General features: G+C 56.7%; 1 protein-coding gene across 2 annotated transcripts in view; it reads left to right on the forward strand.

Moving 5' to 3' along the window:
- AP3B2 (adaptor related protein complex 3 subunit beta 2) overlaps positions 1 to 19,147 on the forward strand; it is a 34,119-nt gene extending 14,972 nt beyond the window's left edge. Inside the window, exons 5-26 of one of the 2 annotated variants that reach the window (XM_078449055.2) lie at positions 817 to 977; positions 1,253 to 1,319; positions 1,418 to 1,600; positions 1,709 to 1,992; positions 2,405 to 2,459; positions 2,820 to 2,891; positions 4,193 to 4,255; positions 4,635 to 4,767; positions 5,021 to 5,130; positions 5,788 to 5,964; positions 11,103 to 11,289; positions 12,529 to 12,647; positions 13,046 to 13,154; positions 13,440 to 13,557; positions 13,952 to 14,135; positions 14,309 to 14,369; positions 14,698 to 14,804; positions 14,993 to 15,221; positions 15,651 to 15,735; positions 15,945 to 16,042; positions 18,455 to 18,593; positions 18,698 to 19,147. In XM_078449055.2, coding sequence (XP_078305181.1) covers positions 817 to 977; positions 1,253 to 1,319; positions 1,418 to 1,600; positions 1,709 to 1,992; positions 2,405 to 2,459; positions 2,820 to 2,891; positions 4,193 to 4,255; positions 4,635 to 4,767; positions 5,021 to 5,130; positions 5,788 to 5,964; positions 11,103 to 11,289; positions 12,529 to 12,647; positions 13,046 to 13,154; positions 13,440 to 13,557; positions 13,952 to 14,135; positions 14,309 to 14,369; positions 14,698 to 14,804; positions 14,993 to 15,221; positions 15,651 to 15,735; positions 15,945 to 16,042; positions 18,455 to 18,593; positions 18,698 to 18,848 — 2,892 coding nt within the window. In that variant the 3' untranslated portion in view covers positions 18,849 to 19,147. The other variant, XM_081795828.1, reaches the window with a different exon arrangement.
- Positions 19,148 to 19,275: the final 128 nt, after the last annotated feature.

The following is a 19,275-nucleotide window of genomic DNA, read 5'->3' on the forward strand; positions in this document are numbered from 1 at the left end:
AGATTCACAGCAGGGGCGCCTTGGGGGGCTCAGATGGTTAAGCTCCGACTAAAGCTCACGATCTCGAGGTTTGTGGGTTCAAGCCCCGCGTCGGGCTCCGTGCTGACAGCTCGGAGCCTGGAGCCTGCTTCGGATTCTGTGTCTCCCTCTCTCTCTGCCCCTCCCCTGCTGGTGCTCTGTCTCTCTCTGTCTCTCAAAACTAAAGAAACGTTTAAAACATTTTTTTAATTAAAAAAAAAGATTCACAGCAATTTACAGCTACTGCTGCCCCTCGTGCACGATTACAATATACTGTGTCTAACGCTCTTCTCAGGTGTGGATTGGAAGCAGAGGAACAAAGAGAAGGGGCCTACATACCTATTCTGTTTTAAACACTGGAGGAAGAGGAAGAAGATCAACTTTTGGGAGGTTGCTGGGAGAAGGGAGTGTTAACCAACTCTTTGGAAGGCAGGACAGCTTGCATTTGCTGGCAGTCAGCTCTTGCATCAACACAAAGACCCCCCCCACCCCCACCCCCACGCAGGGACCAGGAGGTGTTTCAGGAACTTTAGGTATTCTGAAAGATTCTTACCTTTCCCGAAAGTGAAGCAACCCATCGCCCTAACTGTTCGGGCGTCAAATGTCTGCAACAGGGGCCAACAGTTCCCTCAAGCAGTACCCCCCTCCCACCCCGGGTACCTAGCAGGGGCAATCACTCAGGGAGTCAGGGAGGCAAGAACCGGTGGTAGGTAGCTAGGGACAGTGAGTTCCACAGGTGTGGCCTTTCCATCAGGCCATTGTGCCCTCTCATGGCTCTGCCTCCACCTCTGCCCTTAGGACCCCAACCAGCTGATTCGGGCCAGCGCCCTCCGCGTCCTGTCTAGCATCCGGGTGCCCATCATTGTGCCCATCATGATGCTGGCCATCAAGGAAGCTGCATCGGACATGTCACCCTATGTACGGAAAACAGCTGCTCACGCCATCCCTAAACTCTACAGGTACGCCCCAGCCGCGCCCCTAGCTCCTCAGGGGAGTGTTTCCCAACCCCGGGCCCACCCCTGGCCTCTCCCAAGCTTTGCGGATTGCCCCTTTTTTGTACTCAGATGGTTGAAGACGGTTTGGGGAAGTGAGAGAGATGGAGAACTGCGGTGGTGGCAGCTCACACTTCTTAACGAACAGGGTTGGGGTAGGGGAGGTGAGCACAGTTTGGGCAAATATTACAAAGGTGGGAGGTGGGGGGGGGGCAAATCCCTCTTAACAGTTTCTCCCACAGTTTGGATTCGGACCAGAAGGACCAGCTGATCGAGGTCATTGAGAAACTTCTGGCCGACAAGACCACGGTGTGTACATGGGCGCACAGGGACGGGCGGTGGAGAGGAGACGGGGCAAGCGCTCTCTGCCCTTCCGGCTCACCCTCTTGCCACCGACCGTTCCCCAGCTGGTGGCGGGCAGTGTGGTGATGGCCTTCGAGGAGGTCTGCCCCGAGCGCATCGACCTGATACACAAGAACTACCGGAAGCTCTGTAACCTGCTCATCGACGTGGAGGAGTGGGGGCAGGTGGTCATCATCAGCATGCTCACCCGCTACGCGCGCACGCAGTTCCTGAGCCCCACCCAGAACGTGAGTGGGCCGGGTGCCCGGGCCTCGCTGTGGCAGCGTGCGTAGGAGGGCGGCCGGGAGGAGGTTTCCACTGCCCCCGACACCCCCTCCCCCTGTCTCCGCCTGCAGGAATCTCTGCTGGAGGAGAACCCGGAGAAAGCCTTCTACGGCTCGGAAGAGGACGAGGCCAAGGGCCCGGGCTCGGAGGAGGCGGCCACCGCTGCGCTGCCCGCCCGCAAGCCCTACGTCATGGACCCCGACCACCGGCTGCTGCTGCGCAACACGAAGCCGCTGCTGCAGAGCCGCAGCGCCGCCGTGGTCATGGCGGTGGCCCAGCTCTACTTCCATCTGGCGCCCAAGGCGGAGGTGGGCGTCATCGCCAAGGCGCTAGTGCGACTGCTGCGCAGCCACAGGTGCGCGTCCCGCCCCGCCCACATCGTGGGCCGCCCCGCCCCGCCGACACAGTGGGCTGACTCACCCGGCCTCGCCCCGCCCACCCCGTGGGCAGACCCGCCCGGCCGCGCCCCGCCCACACGGGGAGGGGTGGGTGGGCTAGCCCGCCCCGCCCACACCGGGGGCTGACGTACTTCGCCCCGCCCCGCCCATGATGGGTGGGCTGGTCCTGCCGGCTTCTCTCAAACCCTGGGCGTATCACGCCCCGCGCCTTCACCCCACCCCTCCACCCTGTACGGACCTCAGTCTTGCCCTCCTCCGACCGGTGCCCTCCCCGCCCTCCTATTTGGCCCACCTCTCTCTCTTCCCTCCACTCGCTGCCCCTGGGCCCCGTCGAGGGGCCCAGATACCTCTTTCCTGTCCTCTCCGTAGTGAGGTGCAGTACGTGGTGCTCCAGAACGTGGCCACCATGTCCATCAAGCGCCGGGTGAGCAAGTGACCTAGGCTGCCCTCGCATATTCCGAGGCGTGGCTCCTGCGAGTGCAGGGCGGGGGGGGGGGGGGGGGGGGGCATTGGGGACAGGCAGGATGGGGAGTGCCTTCGCTGTGGAGAGAATGCAAACGGGAGACCCCAAACACGGAGGAGAAGCAGGGTCTGGGTCCTGAGGGCCGCCGAGGGAGGAAAATCTGGCGAAGCAAGTCCTGGTCAGATCTGAGAGGGGGGTGGGAAGGGCAGCGACGAGGCAGGAAGGATTCTGGGCCCCAGAACGGGAGAGGTGGGGTAGCTCTGGAGAAGCCCCAGTCTGGGGCTGCGGCGGAGCTCCTTGGGGCTGCTTCTCTCACAACAGGGTATGTTTGAGCCCTACCTGAAGAGCTTCTACATCAGATCCACCGACCCCACCCAGATCAAGATCCTGAAGGTGAGCGACGGACAGAAGCGCCTGCGGCCTTTCCGCCCCCTTCCTGCCCCCACCTACCCGCTGGGGTATCCACAGTGGCCATCCTGGGGCCTGCCTATTTCTGAACCTGTGGCCGCTCCACCCAGGAGTATTGGCCCAGGAAGCTGGGCTAATGGGGGCCGGGGCGGGGGAGGGAGCTGCCCTTTGCCTGTTATCCAATAGATAGGTGCCACTTTTCATATGTGAAGTAACCTGATTTTCATAATAACCTCAGGAAGTGTACATTATCTCCATTTTATAAAAATGCAGACCCCAGGAGGTGAGGTTGCTACCCCAGAGTCAGTCCTGCTGACTCCAGAATTCATACTTTGCTAGCTACAGTCTCTTGGCTTCCACCCACGGTGTTCTTGCCCCCACACATCTTCCCCCTCAGGCTTTTATGCAAACATACACCCACAGAAAAAGTGTCAGAAGCCCATACCCGTATTCCATTCGGGCTCTGCCTGCTCTTATGGAGTAGTTTTCATTCAGCAGCAGTTAATCGCGACTCTCTGAACATCTACTCTGTGTCAGTTACAGCTAGATCTAGGGGTACAAGCCAGGGCAAACTCATCAGACACCTTGTCTTTGGGGAGCCAACGGTCTAGTTGGGGTGAGAAGGAGACATCGAGCAGCCAATCACAAAACAAATGTAAAAAGCCACTTGAGAAATATGGTAAGAAAGAGAAGTGCAGAGGGCTGTCGGAGCATAGACTAGGACGACGTCTAGTCTTGTGTCAGGGAAGCTTTCCTCTAGGAAGCAAGGCTTGAGCTGAGGCCTGAGAAATGAATATGAATTGTCTATGCAAGTGCAGGGGCAGGAATGGCAAGAATTGCTCCCCACAGAAGAAACAGTATATGCAAAGGCCCTGAGGCAGGAAGAGGTCTGACAAGAGGCCAGTATGACTGGAGCATAGAGGGCAAGGGGGAGAGTGGTGTGAAAACAGAGGTAGACAGCGGTCAGATCCCACAGGGGTTTATAGACCATGGTAAGGACATTGCTCTTTAACCTAAAAGCAACAGGAGGCTTTGTTTTCCATGGAGGCGGAGAGGTGACAGGATCATTCTATAAGCGTCCTCTGTCAGGGCATCCATTTAAGAGACAAACTGGTCCTCCTGCCTTTTGGGAAAGTTTCCCAGTCTGTCATCTCCTTCATCAGTTTAAGGATGACGCAGGGCCGTCCGTGGGATTGTTTTCCGGTCTGTGAAGTGTGTTTGGAATGAGGGGTTTGGGGGCACAGAAACCCTGCGGGCCACCCTGCCCGCTTTCTGTCTCCCTGCAGCTGGAAGTGTTGACCAACCTGGCCAATGAGACCAACACCCCTACTGTCCTACGGGAGTTCCAGGTAGGGCCGGGGCCCAACACCCCTACTGTCCTACGGGAGTTCAGGTCGGGCTAGGGCCCAGCTGCCTGCCGGAGGGTCCACGAGAGGTGCCCGCAGCTCCTTGTGCTCAGTGAGAACCGTCCCGATGGGCCAACTTTCTCTTATGAGCCCGAAGTGGAAAAAGTGTTGTCTTAGGCCCCCTCCCAGAGCCTTCTGCCGGCTCTGGGCTAAGGGACACGCACGGTGGCTGAGGGCGTCACTCTCTCTCCCAGAGTTTAGTCTCTAGCATGATGAGTGATTGAATGAGGGGTGACAAGCTTCCCTGAAGGTCACCCGCAAGCCGGCAGAATCACTGAGGGTCACTGCCTGCTGGGGATCACTCTGTTGTGGTGTCCCACAGACGTACATTCGCAGCATGGACAAGGACTTTGTAGCAGCCACTATCCAGGCCATTGGACGCTGTGCAACCAACATCGGCCGAGTCCGTGACACCTGTCTCAACGGCCTGGTGCAGCTGCTGTCCAACCGCGACGGTCAGTGCTTGTCTGCGTGTCCAACTTGGACGACCAGAGGGTGTGCACCTATCCGTCCAGGCACAATGCGTGTTCGTCCCTCTGTCCACCTCCATGCGTGTCTTAAGTGTTCCTGCGTCCCCGAGGGCCACCAGAGGAGTGCACAGGGTTGTGGAAGAGAGCCAAGGGTCTGGGGGCATTGCAGGGGTGTCCGTCTACCTGCGTGTGGTCATGTGACCGCCCCGGGCCCACACTCTCCCTTCCCGCTCCGCAGAGCTGGTGGTCGCAGAGTCGGTGGTTGTCATTAAGAAGCTGCTGCAGATGCAGCCCGCGCAGCACGGAGAGATCATCAAGCACCTGGCCAAGCTCACGGACAACATCCAGGCGAGGGAGGAACCTCCCGTGTTGCCCTCCTGTCCCGGCCTCCTCCCCATGATTTTAAAACCCCGCGATGAAACACGCTAGCCCTGATGAAACCGACTTCCACACCTTCCGTGCTGGCTCCGAAAGGGCCTGCAGGTGGAAAAAGGGAAAAGATGGGACCAGGCAACCCTGACTTGTTGCCCAAGATTCGCTTTCCCCTTGAGGGTCCCTTGCTGAGCTCCCAGACCTGTACCGCCGCTCATGTTTTCTCCAAAGCTCCGGCCGAGGGTGGCCGATGGTGCACTGGAAAAACCTAGCGTGTTTCTGTTGCACCAGTAACTTGAAGCACTAAGATAAGGTATTCCTTGAAGGTTCAGGAAGAATAGCATGGAACTAAAGCACGGAGGGTACAACGGATCTAGGAAATCGGTCTTTTAGACAAAACCAGGACGGACTTTGGGGTTTGGAAGCTCTGCGCTTGCTAGCAAACCCCCAGGGCAGAGGGGGGGATGCTGCTTAGGAAATGTTCGCCTTCTAGTCTGTCCCACGAGACAGGGGTGTGAACCCCGCAGTTCCTGGCCCAGCACACACGGGAAGAATGCCATTTCCCTGGCAGGCCACATGCCCACCCACATCTCCACACGAGCCCCAGTCCTGACTCCTCTTACGCACCCACAGGTGCCCATGGCCCGGGCCAGCATCCTGTGGCTCATCGGCGAGTACTGTGAGCACGTCCCCAAGATCGCGCCTGACGTCCTGAGAAAGATGGCCAAGTCCTTCACGGCAGAGGAGGACATCGTCAAGCTGCAGATCATCAACCTGGCAGCCAAGCTCTACCTGACTAACTCTAAGCAGGTAAGGCTTGAGAGATGCCCCCTAAAACACGCCGGGCCCCAGAAATGGCCCAGGGAGGAGTCCGTGGACCCTCACCAGGTAGGTGTGAACTCCAGCCTCTCTTTCTGATGACAGAGTTCAGGGCAAACGTCCGGTCTCTCCCGATAACCAGTGTCCCCGTGTCCACGGCTACTCTCAAGGGCTGGGTGGGGGTGGTGGCCACAGGTGAAGAGGCTCTCCTACGGGGCTGCGACCTCCAGTCCACCTGTGGGAGTGTTCCTACCTGCTGCCTTTGGAACAATGGGGCCCTAAAGAACCACAGCTGAGTGGGAGCGAGGGAGGAGCCAGCGATGACACGCGCCGGTGGGAGAACATGTGTTCCACGAGATGTGATCTGTCCTTACTCCCAAAGCTTGGTGATGTTTGGCCAGTCTGTGCCAGGGATATGAGGGCAAATCTCTGCATAGCCAAGGGCATGGCCCCACTAAGCTGGAATACCAGGATATAAGAAGCTTCTTGGGTGAACTCCTGAGATGGTCCCAGGAGATTCTCCTAAGAATTAAGTGTAACGTGCAGAGCTTAAAGGGGTTGGAGACACCAAGGGCCATGACCATTCCCACACTCACTGCCCCACTCAGTTAAGGGAAGTGGAGGTTGGCAAACTATATCGCCCGTGGACCAAATCCAGCTTGCTGTCTGTGTTTGTAAATAAAGTTTTATTGGGGCACAGCCATCTTCATTCATTCATTTATTGTCTATGGATGCTTTTGTGCTACAACAGCAGAGTTGACTAGTTGCAAGAATCTATATGGTCCACAAAGCGTAAAATAGTTACTCTCTGCCCTTTCTAGAAAAAGTTTGGCAACCTGTGGAGCAAAGTATCTGCGCAGGTGGCTGGGGTCAGCAGCTTGGCTACACCCTGGAGATTGTGACGTCCCTGCTGGCCTGCAGGTGGCCTCTTTGCCGTCCCATGGAGTCTTTGGATGGGGGCACCTGTGCTTCTTCAGTGTTTCCTTTGATCCGTGGTGACAAGGGTGGGCCCAGGGACTCGAGCTGGGGAGGCAGGGCCATCATGGGCTGGGATACTCATCAGGAGTTGGAATAGGCACCAGTCACCCATGGGAGCAATGAGGGACCTAGTGTGCCAGCATCAGTATCGTGGGCGAAGCAGGTTGCAAAAAGGCTGTGGGGAAGCATTCAGTCACTGAACAAATATTGGTGTGCCTCCTTTCTTCAGAGGGGAGGAAGTAACAGGTGGGAGGAACATTTGAAAAGATGAAGCGGTATGGGCTGGGAGCCACCCAGTTAGGCTGAGGACCCAGCAGGAATCCTGAGCCCCAGAGTGGCGATGTGTGATGTCCGCGTGTTCTCATGAGTCTGGGTGTGCCCACGCGGCGTTTCCCCGAGTTGTCACTCTTAGCTATGTGTTCACCTTTTCATTGCTTTATCTGGCGTGTATTTCCTGAGTGCTGACCTGTGAGTTATATGCCTGGCACTGAGCCGTGTCCTGGGATAGTGGCCATCAGCGAGACATGTTTACTGACCTCCGAATGCTCACAGCCAAGTAGGGAGAACAGTATGTAACGCAGAGCAGTGAGAACTGTCGTCAGGGTTGGCACAGAGAGTTCAGGTGTGTTCAGCTGAACCCTTCTCCTCGACAGGCCACAGGGGTCCCAGCCCCAACAGGGCACCCAGGGTAGGCTGTTCAGGCAAATGGATACTGACCTCCAGGCACCCTTTATCTGAAGGTGGGTCCTCCCAGGCACAGGCCCTTTAGAGTGGTTCTTGGATTCAATAAAGAGAGTTTTCTCCTCTCTCCCACCCTCCCTTTTTCCGTTTTTGCTTCCCAGCCTGTTCTCAGCGTGGTGGAGAAAAGGGAATCCTTGGCATTCTGGGAGGATGTTCTTGCAAAACAGTGGTGATGCTTCCCCCTGCCAGTATTATGGGTGACATTCCGGGCCTGCTACGGGCCACAGCAATCCCAGTCATTCCCAGCCTACTGACCCCCAGGGCATACCAGATCCCGGCCCAGGCTGAGGCCTGGGCGGTGGCCAAGATGAAGTTCTGCCCCGCTCTGATTCAGCGGATAATCCAGTTCCAGGCCAGAGGTCACAAAAGCTCTGATAATAGATGGACTGACAGAAGGCTTGATGTGAAGGTGGTCATTATAGCACCTGGGGGTGTGGCGCCTGGGGGCAACTGCCTGGAGTTCTTTTGGGCATGAGTTTGCTTTTTGTATGTCAGGTGAGATGTGTGGGAGGAGGCCTGGTGGGGGCCTGGTGGGGGCTCAAATCTGGCCTCTGTAGTGGATGGAATGTTTTGATAAAGTTCTGCAGAATTTTAAAAAAAAAAAAGGTTAACTTTTTAAAAAAATATCATAAGCGTAATGCATGGTCATCATAACACGTTTGGAAAACCCAGAAAAATAATAATTAAAAGTTTAAATTAGCCATAGGTCTACCACTTAGAAAAGACCACCATCAATCTTATAATCTATTTCCTTAGCCTTAGGAAACATTTCTGGTCCCTGTATATAGTCATCCAGAAGTTGCACATCTGTGTCTCCTTTAATGTGTTAATTTTTTCATTTCTGTTTCCGATGGCTTCGTATTTACAAAGCTGTTTCCCCATTCATGTGTCAATTAAATACTTCCCATCTAATTGCCTCTAGATTTATTTTCTATTTTTGTGTTTTTTTCATCCATCATAGTTTTCTCTTGCTGTGTAGTAAGTTAGCATAAACTTAGTGGCTTAGAACGACATGCTTATTTTCTCGTGACTTCTGTGGGCCGAGAGTCTAGGCCTGTCTTCACTAGGTCCTCTGAAGGCTGTGGCTGACCTGTTGGTAGAAGCTGGACTCTCACTGGGGGCTTTGCAGGGAACGGTTCGCTTCCGAGCTGGTTGGTGGCTGGATGCAGTTCCTTTGGGTGGTAGGACTGAGTCGGTCACTCAACCAACTGAGCCACCCAGGCGCCCCTAGAGCTTGTTTTTATATGTGAGGTCAGGATGTATTTCGGTTCACGTTTTTGAAGAGCCACTGTCCCAGTATGATTTAACAGGTGGTTACAAGGCAGCAGGTATGTTGGCATCAGTTCTTGAAAAGGAGCCCATGCGGGGCACCTGGGTAGCTCAGGCCGGTTGAGGGGCCAACTTCGGCTCAGGTCATGATCTCACGGTTCGTCAGTTCGAGCCCCACATCAGGCTCGCTGCTGTCAGCCTGTCAGCGCGGAGCCCGCTTTAGATCCTCTCTCCCCCTCTGTCTGCCCCTTCCCCACTTGTACTCTCCCCAAAAATAAATAAATATCAAAAAAGAAAGAAAGAAAAAAAAAAAGGAGTCCATGTTCCTCACTTAAAATTCTCCCCTGGAAGAATTCCCACCAGTCGTAGGAAACTTGTTCTGTTCTTGGTGCACTGAAGCGTGTCTCACAGGCCCTCTTGAGCCACCCATAAATCCTGCACATCCTGGCTGAATGAGGTGAGGGTCTGGGTGGTGCAGACTGGATGCCAGCATTTCTGGTGAATGGGTTCTTGGGATGGAGAAGCGTAATGAACTGTTATAAGCAAATGCTGCAGTGTTGTGGGTGAACCAGCCCCTTCCTGTGTTGACTGCTGATATGCATTTAAGTCTGTGCACAGATGGAGGCAGATCTTTAACACTTCTTTCCAGAACTAGCCAAGGACTTGGGGGAGGGAGAATGTCTGATCAGCCGGCTGGGAAGTCTGTAGAGGGGAATCGGCAGCATCTTGATATCAGACCATGTTGATAAGGACATCTGCCCGCCATGACTAGTCAAACGATGTCTGGCCCAGGGAGGGGAAGGTCTGTGATGAAGTCCATTGCGAGGTGTCCTACGTGGGAGACTATGGAGTTGACAGTACCTTCCTGTGATGGGAACAGTGTTGCAGGTGCTCCTATTGTTGGACGGGACTGAGCTGAAGGCGAGGCCACTGAGATCCCTGTGGGCCATGTTGTAGGCACCTGAGAGTCACAGTGGCTCTCTAGTTTTGCCACAGCAGCAGCTCTGATTCTGGGTCAGCATCTGGGGGCTGAACCCCTCCTGGACGTCTTTCTGACGCTCCCCCTGGGTTACCTGAATCAGCCATGTCCATGGCTGGATGTCCATAAACCTCAGGAAGACCAAGGTTGGTTCCAGACTCCTCCTTTGGGTCCTGCTACCCCAGGCACCCTGGCTGTGCGGACATGAGATGCACGTGCTCGGTGGAGACCCGGATGGGGCAGCCCCCTATGTCAGCAGGTAGGCAGTGTCGGGAAGCAGGTGGATTGCCGGCTCAGGCGGGCCCAGGTCTAGAAGCAGCGCTGACTGGCTCCTTAATCTGAGAGAAGTCACTTCTGACTCTGCTTCTCTGTAAGTGGGAGCAATTGCACATACCTCTCGGAAGAGTTGTGGACATTACACGGGATCGTGTGAAGCTCCTTACGTAGCACATAGAGCTAGAATGACAGCTGCTACCTGTCATGTCATAAAGGCAGGTTAGAGCAGGCCAGGATCAAGGCAGAAATCAAGATTTGGGGTCCTAGGATGTGGCTGCCTTGATTGCAGACAGTGGACCCATAGGCAGTTTGCTCTCTAGAACCTTTCAGGGGAGGTCATGGCCTCTGAGACTCTGGGCTGCTCAGAATGTACCATGTGGATCAATGGGCATGAGGACAGCCCCTACCAATGGGATCCCCATGTGCCCCCTGCCAACTCCTTCTGTTGTCTAGTTTTCCTCTGTGTGGTGGAGGCTGAGAACTGTGAGATTTCTGGCAGAATGTTCTAGACCTCCTTTCACACTAGCATCCTAAAGTAAAGAGGCTGGCCCTCCCTGGAATGGGGGTAGGAGCTGGGCCTGGGACAGTGGGGACCACTGACTCAGGAAGAATGGAGCTCACGGCCAAGAGGGAGGAGATTGCAAAGGGGTGACCTCTCTCACCAGGCCCCCGGCAGCTGTCAAAGCTGGGGTCGGGAGTCAGGGCCAGGGAGGGGAGAGGAAAGGCAGGGTGAAGGGAGGGCAGGTGGGAGAGGAAGAGGGTGGAGGCAGCCGCCCGTCAGCTGGGAGAGAGACACTGCGTGAGGTGGGGGCTTACAGAATCTGCTGCAGGGCCCCCTGTGTCCCCGCTGTCTCTGACCGCTGCTGACCCACCTCTCGTCCCCCAGACCAAGCTGCTGACCCAGTATGTGCTGAGTCTGGCCAAGTACGACCAAAACTATGACATTCGTGACCGAGCGCGCTTCACCCGGCAGCTGATCGTCCCCTCGGAGCAGGGTGGGGCCCTCAGCCGCCATGCCAAGAAGCTCTTCCTGGCACCCAAACCAGCCCCAGTGTTGGAGTCATCCTTCAAAGGTGGGAGCTGAAGTCAAGGGTAACCTCCAGGGGCGGGGGGTGGGGGAGGCGGGGTGGGAAGGAGGGGAACTGGCCAGGACCCCATACCCAGATCTTCCCCCTGAGGTCCCAGTCTTAGCCAGACACCAGGACTTCGGGAGAAATGCCAGTCTCTCTGCCCCTCACCCCACCCCCGCTCCCACCCACAACCACCACCAGCATCATCTCACCTGAGTCCCTGCCCTCCCAGCCAGCATGGCTCCTGCTCCTCTCTTGTCTGGCGCCCCCGTCCACCTCCCTCCCTGAGCCAGCACTGTGTATCCAGATTTAAATACCAAGGATCCCGGAAGGTGGGAAGTCAAACAGCATTCAGAGGAGAGGTACAGATTTGTTAAGAGTCCTGAGAAAGTTGCTGGTGCTCTGGGCTGCCACTGGAGCTCTGCCCAAAGTCTGGGCCTTCAGCCTTGCCTCTGTCCTTGGGCTCGTGTCCTGTGATAGGGGCCCTGAGAGAGGCTGGGAGGGGACAGTCCGCCAGCTGGCTCCCTGGACCTCGGAATCCTGAAGGGGACCTGGCTCCCTTACAAAGCTCGGTTCTCCTGGGTGTCTTTTTGTTCATTTTTTTTCTCTTCCCTGGACCTCAGGAACAGGGAAATTCTGAGGGATGGGGCGAATTTGAACGTCTGCCAGGAAGGAGGAAGTCCCTTTCTCCTTCCCAACCCGTCCCCGCTCACAAGTCTCCAATACACAGGCTGGACCTCTGGCCTTGACTTCCTCCCATTCCCGTTCAGACTGCTCACCTCTCCCCACGGGGCCTGACCAGGCTGCCTTCCCCTCCTCGCCCCAGCCTGGCCAGCCTCTTCTTCACAGTTGCTATCCTCATACCATCTAGGCCTCCTTCCCAAGCCTGGCCGTGCTGAGGCACACAGCCCCCGCTGCCTTGGAAGAGAAGCCTCACTCACATGTCTGCCTCTCCGTTAGGCAGAACCAAACAGATGGGCCTGCAGCCTCTCCCCACACCATCCCCCTACCCTGTCTCGCAGTCCCACCTGCCCCATACCTCAGCTCCTGCTTGAGCCGGGCCAGACAACCTGATCCTCTGGCCTGTCTTCCTGAAGGTGGAGGAACCCGTACAGGACACACCCACCCCTTTTGTCTACCTCCATAAGGGATCCCAGCCAGAATCACCACCCCACCTGGGAGACGACTCCCAGGACATTTCCTGCCACCTACTCCTGGCCTGACCTCTAACCCTACCCCCAGACCGGGACCACTTCCAGCTGGGCTCACTGTCCCACCTGCTCAATGCCAAGGCCACAGGCTACCAGGAGCTCCCAGACTGGCCAGAGGAGGCTCCAGACCCATCTGTGCGGAACGTGGAGGTCAGTGGGGTGAAGGGTTCAATTTTGTGTGTGTGTGGGGGGGGGGGGGGGGGGGGGCGGGGCACAGATAGCAGAGAGCCCTGGCCGTGCTGGCCCAGCCCTCCTGACACCCTCCCCCCATGCAGGAAGAAGATCTGTCCCTTATCGAGACCCACGTGGGCCTGTTGGGCGAATACACGGAGGTCCCCCTGCCCGTGTGCCGTGTGCCCTCTGCTCTGTGTGCGGTGCTCTCTCTCGTACCCTGTGCTGCCCCTCCCCTCCACCTCATCATTCCCTCTTGGAGACAGGGCCAAGCAGGGCCCAAGAAGAGGCAGGGTGAGAGGCAAAGAGGCCCTGTGCTTTCCTTCCTCCTCCCCAGCCATGATTCAATGCTCCTCTCACCCCACCCCCACTTCCAGGTACCAGAATGGACCAAGTGCTCCAATCGAGAGAAGAGGAAGGAGAAGGAGAAACCCTTCTATTCTGACTCAGAGGGGGAGTCAGGCCCCACAGAGTCTGCAGACAGCGGTGAGGAGAGAGCAGAGCTGGGGACTCTGTGTGCTTCACATGGCCTCATACCCACGGGGGCATGCACCAGTTTGTGTGCATCTGTGTGTGAGTTGGTGGTCCTGAGGGATTGCATGTGCCATACACATCCACCTGTGTCCTGGTTGGTCCGGTTGGCATCTGGGGCCAGGGGCAGCTCAGGGGGTTGCAGCTTCAGTGCTGAGTCAAGCTGGGACCCCAGGGCACCTGCTCTGGACCCAAGGAGGTCTGCACCCAGGGAGGGGGTCTGAGACAGTTCCTCCACAGACCCCGAGTCCGAGAGTGCCTCGGACAGTAAGAGCAGCAGTGAGAGCGGCTCTGGGGAGTCCAGCAGTGAGTCTGATAGTGAAGACCAGGAGGAAGAGAAGGGGAGGAGCAGTGAGAGGTAAGAGGGGAGCCAGCCAGGTGGCTGGTGGGGTTCAGGGGTCTCCTCTGGAAAAGGAGGGGGAATGCTCAGCCTTAGCCACTCTAAGAGCCCCTGATCTGGTGGGGCCTTCAGACCCCCGGTGCACTCCCATGATGGCTGCTGTGGCTGGCTAAGGGGGTCTCTGTGCTGAGCCTGCCCCCTCATGGGAACAGCAGGGAGAAGCATTGGGGGACCAGGGACCCAGGCCTGTTTAGAGTTCTCACTGGAGCCCAGACATAGGAGCCCAGCTGGGCTCTACTGGCTCAGGCTCCCTCCCCTCCCCCCACTTTCCTGGTCTTTTCCTGCTCTTCTGTGAGGCAAGGGCAGGTGTGTCCGGGCTGGGCCTGAGCCCCATTCATCCCCTCTCCTCCAGTGAACAGAGTGAGGAGGAAGGTGAGAAGAGGAAGATGAAGAAAAGGAAGAAGGTGCCCGAGGTACAGGGAGAAGGTTCATCCTCAGAGGAGGACAGCGATTCCAGCAGTGGCTCATCAGAATCTGAGAGAACATCAGAGACGGAGGAGGAGCAGGTGGAACCTGCCTCTTGGAGGAAAAAAACAGTGAGAGCCTTGGGGCAGAGAGGGGGGTGGGCTCATGGGCCAGGGGCTTTCCCACATCCTGAGGCAGGCCAGTCACCTCCCCACCATCTAGAATAGACCATGGCATCATCTACCCAACCCAGAACAGGCCAGGTGCTCTCCTCCTGCACCTGTATCCCATTTTTGTCTTTCAGCCTCCCAGTGGCAAAAGCGCCCCGGTAGCCAAGGAGATCTCCCTGCTTGACCTAGAGGATTGTGAGTTTGGGTAGAAGTCACCGGGGGAAGACCTTGGGAGGGTGGCTTAGGAAGGTCCCTAGGAGCTCTGGATTAGGTTCCCCAGGGCTCCGGGGTAAGGGGAGCAGACGGAACACACTTTTGGGGCCAAGAGGGCAGAGGGACAGCCTCCCCAGGTGTGGGGTTGGGATACAGGACCTGGTGTTCCCGTAAGAGCCCCCAGGATGCCATGTGCTTCGCTGTCCATGGTGCTGAACCGTCTCCTTCGCTGAGCTTTGGGTTCCCTGCTCAATCCAAGCCGATTCCATGTTGCCTCCCTCATCGTAGCCTTCCTCATCTGCTCCCACAGTCACCCCTCCCAGTGTCCAGCCTGTGTCTCCCCCCACGATCGTGTCCACCAGTCTGGCTACTGACCTGGAGGGCCTGACGCTCACAGACTCCCCGCTGGTGCCCTCAGTGAGTGGGATGGGGGAGGGACACATGTCTGGGATGCATCTTACAGTGTGGATTTGTGTGTGTGGAGGAGGGGTGTGATGTAGGGGATAGCTTTGAGTCCCCATTGCTGGGTGACCCCAGGTGAGGACAAGGCAGGGACAGGCTCTCTCCTTGTTCATTTCCATACTGGCCCTCCTCCACCCCTCCAGCTGCTGAGTCCAGTGGTAGGTGTTGGGAGGCAGGAGCTGCTGCACCGTGTAGCCGGTGAGGGGCTGGCCGTGGACTACACCTTCAGTCGCCAGCCTTTCTCTGGGGACCCCCACATGGTATCTCTGCACATCCACTTCTCCAACAGCTCTGATACCCCCATCAAGGGCCTGCACGTGGGCACCCCCAAACTGCCTGCCGGCATCAGCATCCAGGAGTTCCCTGAAATCGGTACGGAGGGCCTTGGACATGTTGGAGGAGGGGGCTCCTGGGCAGTGTCTGTCCTTCTGTGGCTGCTGATGCCCGCTCTGTGCCAGGCCAGGCCATGAGGGCACAGAGAGGGCATCTAACATGATCGTGCCCTTGTGGATAGTACAGACTAGGAAACAAGCACGTTTGTATCAGGGCAGAAGGTGCTTGAGGCAGGCAGTATGGGCCTTGGTTGTTTCAGGACTGACTTACATGGGGTAAGGGTGGGTAGGAAAAGGGTGTTTAGAATTCAGAAGAAAACCAGGAAATACCTCCAGGGACCTAGGAAGCCAGGAGTGCATAGAGGGGTGGTCAGCTCTGGCAGTGGAGGAGAGAATGGGTCTGGGTTCCAGACCTATCAGGTGACAGTATCTTTCCCTGCCCCCCTTTCCCTGCCTCATACCACTGCAGAGTCACTGGCACCTGGAGAATCTGTCACTGCTGTAATGGGCATTAATTTCTGTGACTCAACCCAGGCAGCCAACTTCCAGCTGTGGTGTGTATCCAACTCAGGGTGGGGTGGGAGGGTGGGCTGGAGAGGGGAGGGGGCAGAATGTCAGGGATACATCGTGACCTGCTGGGTTCAGAAGTCATCCCAAGCTCTCAGATCTTCTCTCACTCTTTGTTGCCTCCAAAGTGGGAGGTGAGGGGAAAAGGTGCCTCACTTCATTTCTTCTCCCTCCATTTCCTCCCCACCCTTCCTAGTACCCAAACCCGGCAGTTCTACGTCTCCATTCAGCCACCTGTTGGGGAGCTAATGGCTCCCGTGTTCATGAGCGAGAATGAGTTCAAGAAGGAACAGGGTGAGTGCTCCCCAGGGTGGACAGGGAGGGGCTCGGCACCACCCACTGGGCCCTGGAAGCTCATGGTGCAGTCCTGCTGGAAGGGCCTCGGCATCGTCAGAGCGTGGGCCTCTGGCAAAGGCTTCACAGAGGGTGGGACACTTCAGTGAAGTTTTGGAGAGAGCAGGACTCAGCCAGGCAGAAAATTCTAGGCCTGCATTCCAGCTTGGGAAAATATCATGAGTACGTGTTGGTGAAAGTTTGCAGGAGCTGAGGAGAAAGACAATTTGGTTTGGTACACAGAGATAATGAGAACAAAGCTGAAAATGAGATGTTTGGTCCAGCATCTGGAAGTCTTGAATGCTGTGCTAAAGCATTTCAATCCCAGAATTTCAGAGCCGGAAGGGGTCACCAAAGTTATCAGGTCCACCTCTGCTGTGAGAGAGATTAGGACTTCATTAGACTTCATTTTCCTAACAGTGCAGAGGTCGCCAAAGGTGTCTGAGGAAGGGGCCAGCTTCAGGCCTCTGCCTCAGCAAGGGGGATCTGGCAGCACCCACAGCAAGGACTGGACTGGGGGGAGCCTGCAGTAGGGAACAGAGGCGGGACAGCCTAAGCAGAAGAAACATGGGGCTTTGTGAGTCCTGGCTTGAAATTCTGACCCCGCCACTCACTTGGTGTGTGACCTTGGCCTAAATTCTGTGACTATAAGGCTATTGCAGTAGATCTGGTGAGAGAAGGTGGGAACCAGATGAGAGCCACAGCAGAGGGAATGCAGGGCTGGGTGGGTAGGGGGAAGGGGGCAGCCGTGGGCAGCTGCCCTGAGAAGGAGAAGAGGGAGGTATGTGGGGATGGCAGGGAGAACTCGGTGCCCTTCCCCTAGACCAGGACTCGGCAAACTTTTTTCCATAATGTGCCGGAAAGCAAACGTTTTAGGCTTTGTGGGCCATGTGGTCTCTGCTACAATTACTTGGCTCTGCTGCCATTAACGCAAAACAGCCCCAGATAACGTGTAAATGAACGAGCGTGGCTGTGTTCCAATAAAATTCTATTTATGGACACTTAAATTTGAATTTCACATAATTTTCATATGTCATGAAATATTAATCTTTTGATTCCCCCCCCCCCCCCCAGTGTTTTAAAAATATAAAAACCACTGTGGGCCGTACAGCTGGCAGGCTGGATCTGGCCTGTGGTCTGTAATGTGCCGAGCCCCGATCTGGAAGAAGGAGGAATGGGTTAGGCAGGGGAGGAGGGAAGATCATGGTTGGTTTCAGATAAGAGGACTGTGAGGTGCATTTGGGAAATTCAGGAGGAGGTGTTTAATAAGCCACTGAAGATGCGGGTCTGTGCCCCAGAAACACCTCTAGGCCAGAGTCATGAGTACAGAGGTGATGGAGGTGACAGCCAAAGCTGTGAGTATGAGTCAGATCCCCCTGCCAGAGAGATGGGTGGGAAGATAAGAAGGCCAAGGAACTTCCTTGTGGAAAACCTGCATGCTTCCGGAGAAGAAGGAGGGGAGGGATGAGAGAAGGAACAGAGTAAGAGGTGGAAGGGGTGCCCTGGGATGGTCTACAGGCCAGGATGACCCAAGACCTTCAGCTCCAGCAGACAGGAGGCTGCCCACATCAGAGAGCAGGCCATCGCCCAGGGGGACAGAGGCCATCTGCAGCGGGTTGGAGGAGACCAGGGCTTGAGGAAATGGAGCCCTCTTGGGAGGACTTTGGCCACGTAAGGGAGGGATGCACGGCAGTGGCATGAGGAGGGAGTCTTGCTTCCAGAAGGGACTTTTGAGGGACTTGGAGACTTGGACATGGGGAGAGTGAAGGGATGGGGCAAGGAAATGTCACTAGTCTGGAATTAGGAGAGGCGGGGGCAGCAGGAGAGGGATGTCCGTTCTCAAAAGGAGGAGAGGGGAAGCAGCAGGGAGGGGACAGAGGGGCTGAAGAGGAGGTGGCAGGAGGGCAGACAGGGTGTCGCATGGCTGGCCTAGAGTGTGTGAGTGGAGAGGAGAGGTCAGCCCTGTAGAGGAGAGGTTGTGGATGCCTGGGGGCTTTGGGAGCCCCGGCCAGGTATGGAGCCGTTGCCTCCTTGAGCTCCTCTCCAAGCTGACTGGCCACCATGTCCACTGGTGCCTCCCTCCCAAGGGGATGGTCGCCCAGATGTCTGATGCTGGGGAAATGCCAAGTCAGTCTTTGGTCAACAACACGGATAGAGCCCTGGGTGGGGTGGGGTGGGGAGGCTGGCTTCCCAAAGGAGGGTGTGGTCCAGGAGGAAAGTAGCCCCTGCTCAAGACAGAGAGAGGTTCACATCTGCTCTTAGCATGAGACCTGCCAGCCTGAGGAGAACTTGGTGAGGATACCCCGTGGTCAGACCCAGGAGCCAGCCTCTGAACCGTGTGGCCTCCACCCTCATCGTGACCTCTGTCCTCAGGAAAGCTGACAGGCATGAGCGAGATCACAGAGAAGCTCACACTGCCAGACACCTGTCGGAATGACCACATCGTGGTGCAGAGAGTGACTGCCGTTGCCAACCTGGGTCGTGTCCCTTGTGGGGCCTCTGATGAGTACAGGTACTCAGCCCCCAGCAGAGGGGAGAGGCAGGCTTTAGGGAGGCCTGCTTTGCAGGAGGGTCGCATGCCCAAAGGCCAAGACCCTTCCTCTACCGTTACCGCAGATTTGCGGGGAGGACGCTGACCAGTGGGAGCCTGGTCCTGCTGACCCTGGACGCCCGGCCCACGGGAGCCGCCCAGCTGACTGTCAACAGCGAGAAGATGGTGATCGGCACCATGCTGGTGAAGGACGTGGTGCAGGCTCTGACCCAGTGATTCCCGAGGGCTGTGACCTCTTTGACCCCTGCTTCTCTCTCCCTCATGACATCTGGGCTGTTAGCCCCACTTGTCTTTCCTCTCTCTCTCTCTCTCTCATAGCAGTTTCCTCATGCCAGAGAGCATCGGATGGGGGGGGGGGGACTCTTGCCCTCTAGTCACTACCAGGCTCCCCCGCAGCCCCTCCCCCGCCCTGTGGGTCCCCTAATGGCCTGTGTGTGGGGAGCCGCTCCCTCCAGTCTTCCCGGCTTTCTGTAGCTATTTCTGCAGCAACATCCCAATAAAGTGTCTTCTCCCTACGTGCTGGCTCAGCTTTCCTTCCTTCTGAGGGGATCCAGGGGAGACAGCTGCTAAGTGTGACCATGTGACCCTTGTGAAAGATCATTACTGACTTTCTAGGGACGGCTGTGACTGACTCTCATAGGTG

This window comes from Panthera onca, chromosome B3 (genome assembly GCF_046562875.1).
Source record: "Panthera onca isolate mPanOnc1 chromosome B3, mPanOnc1 haplotype 2, whole genome shotgun sequence".
Taxonomy (NCBI): domain Eukaryota; kingdom Metazoa; phylum Chordata; class Mammalia; order Carnivora; family Felidae; genus Panthera; species Panthera onca.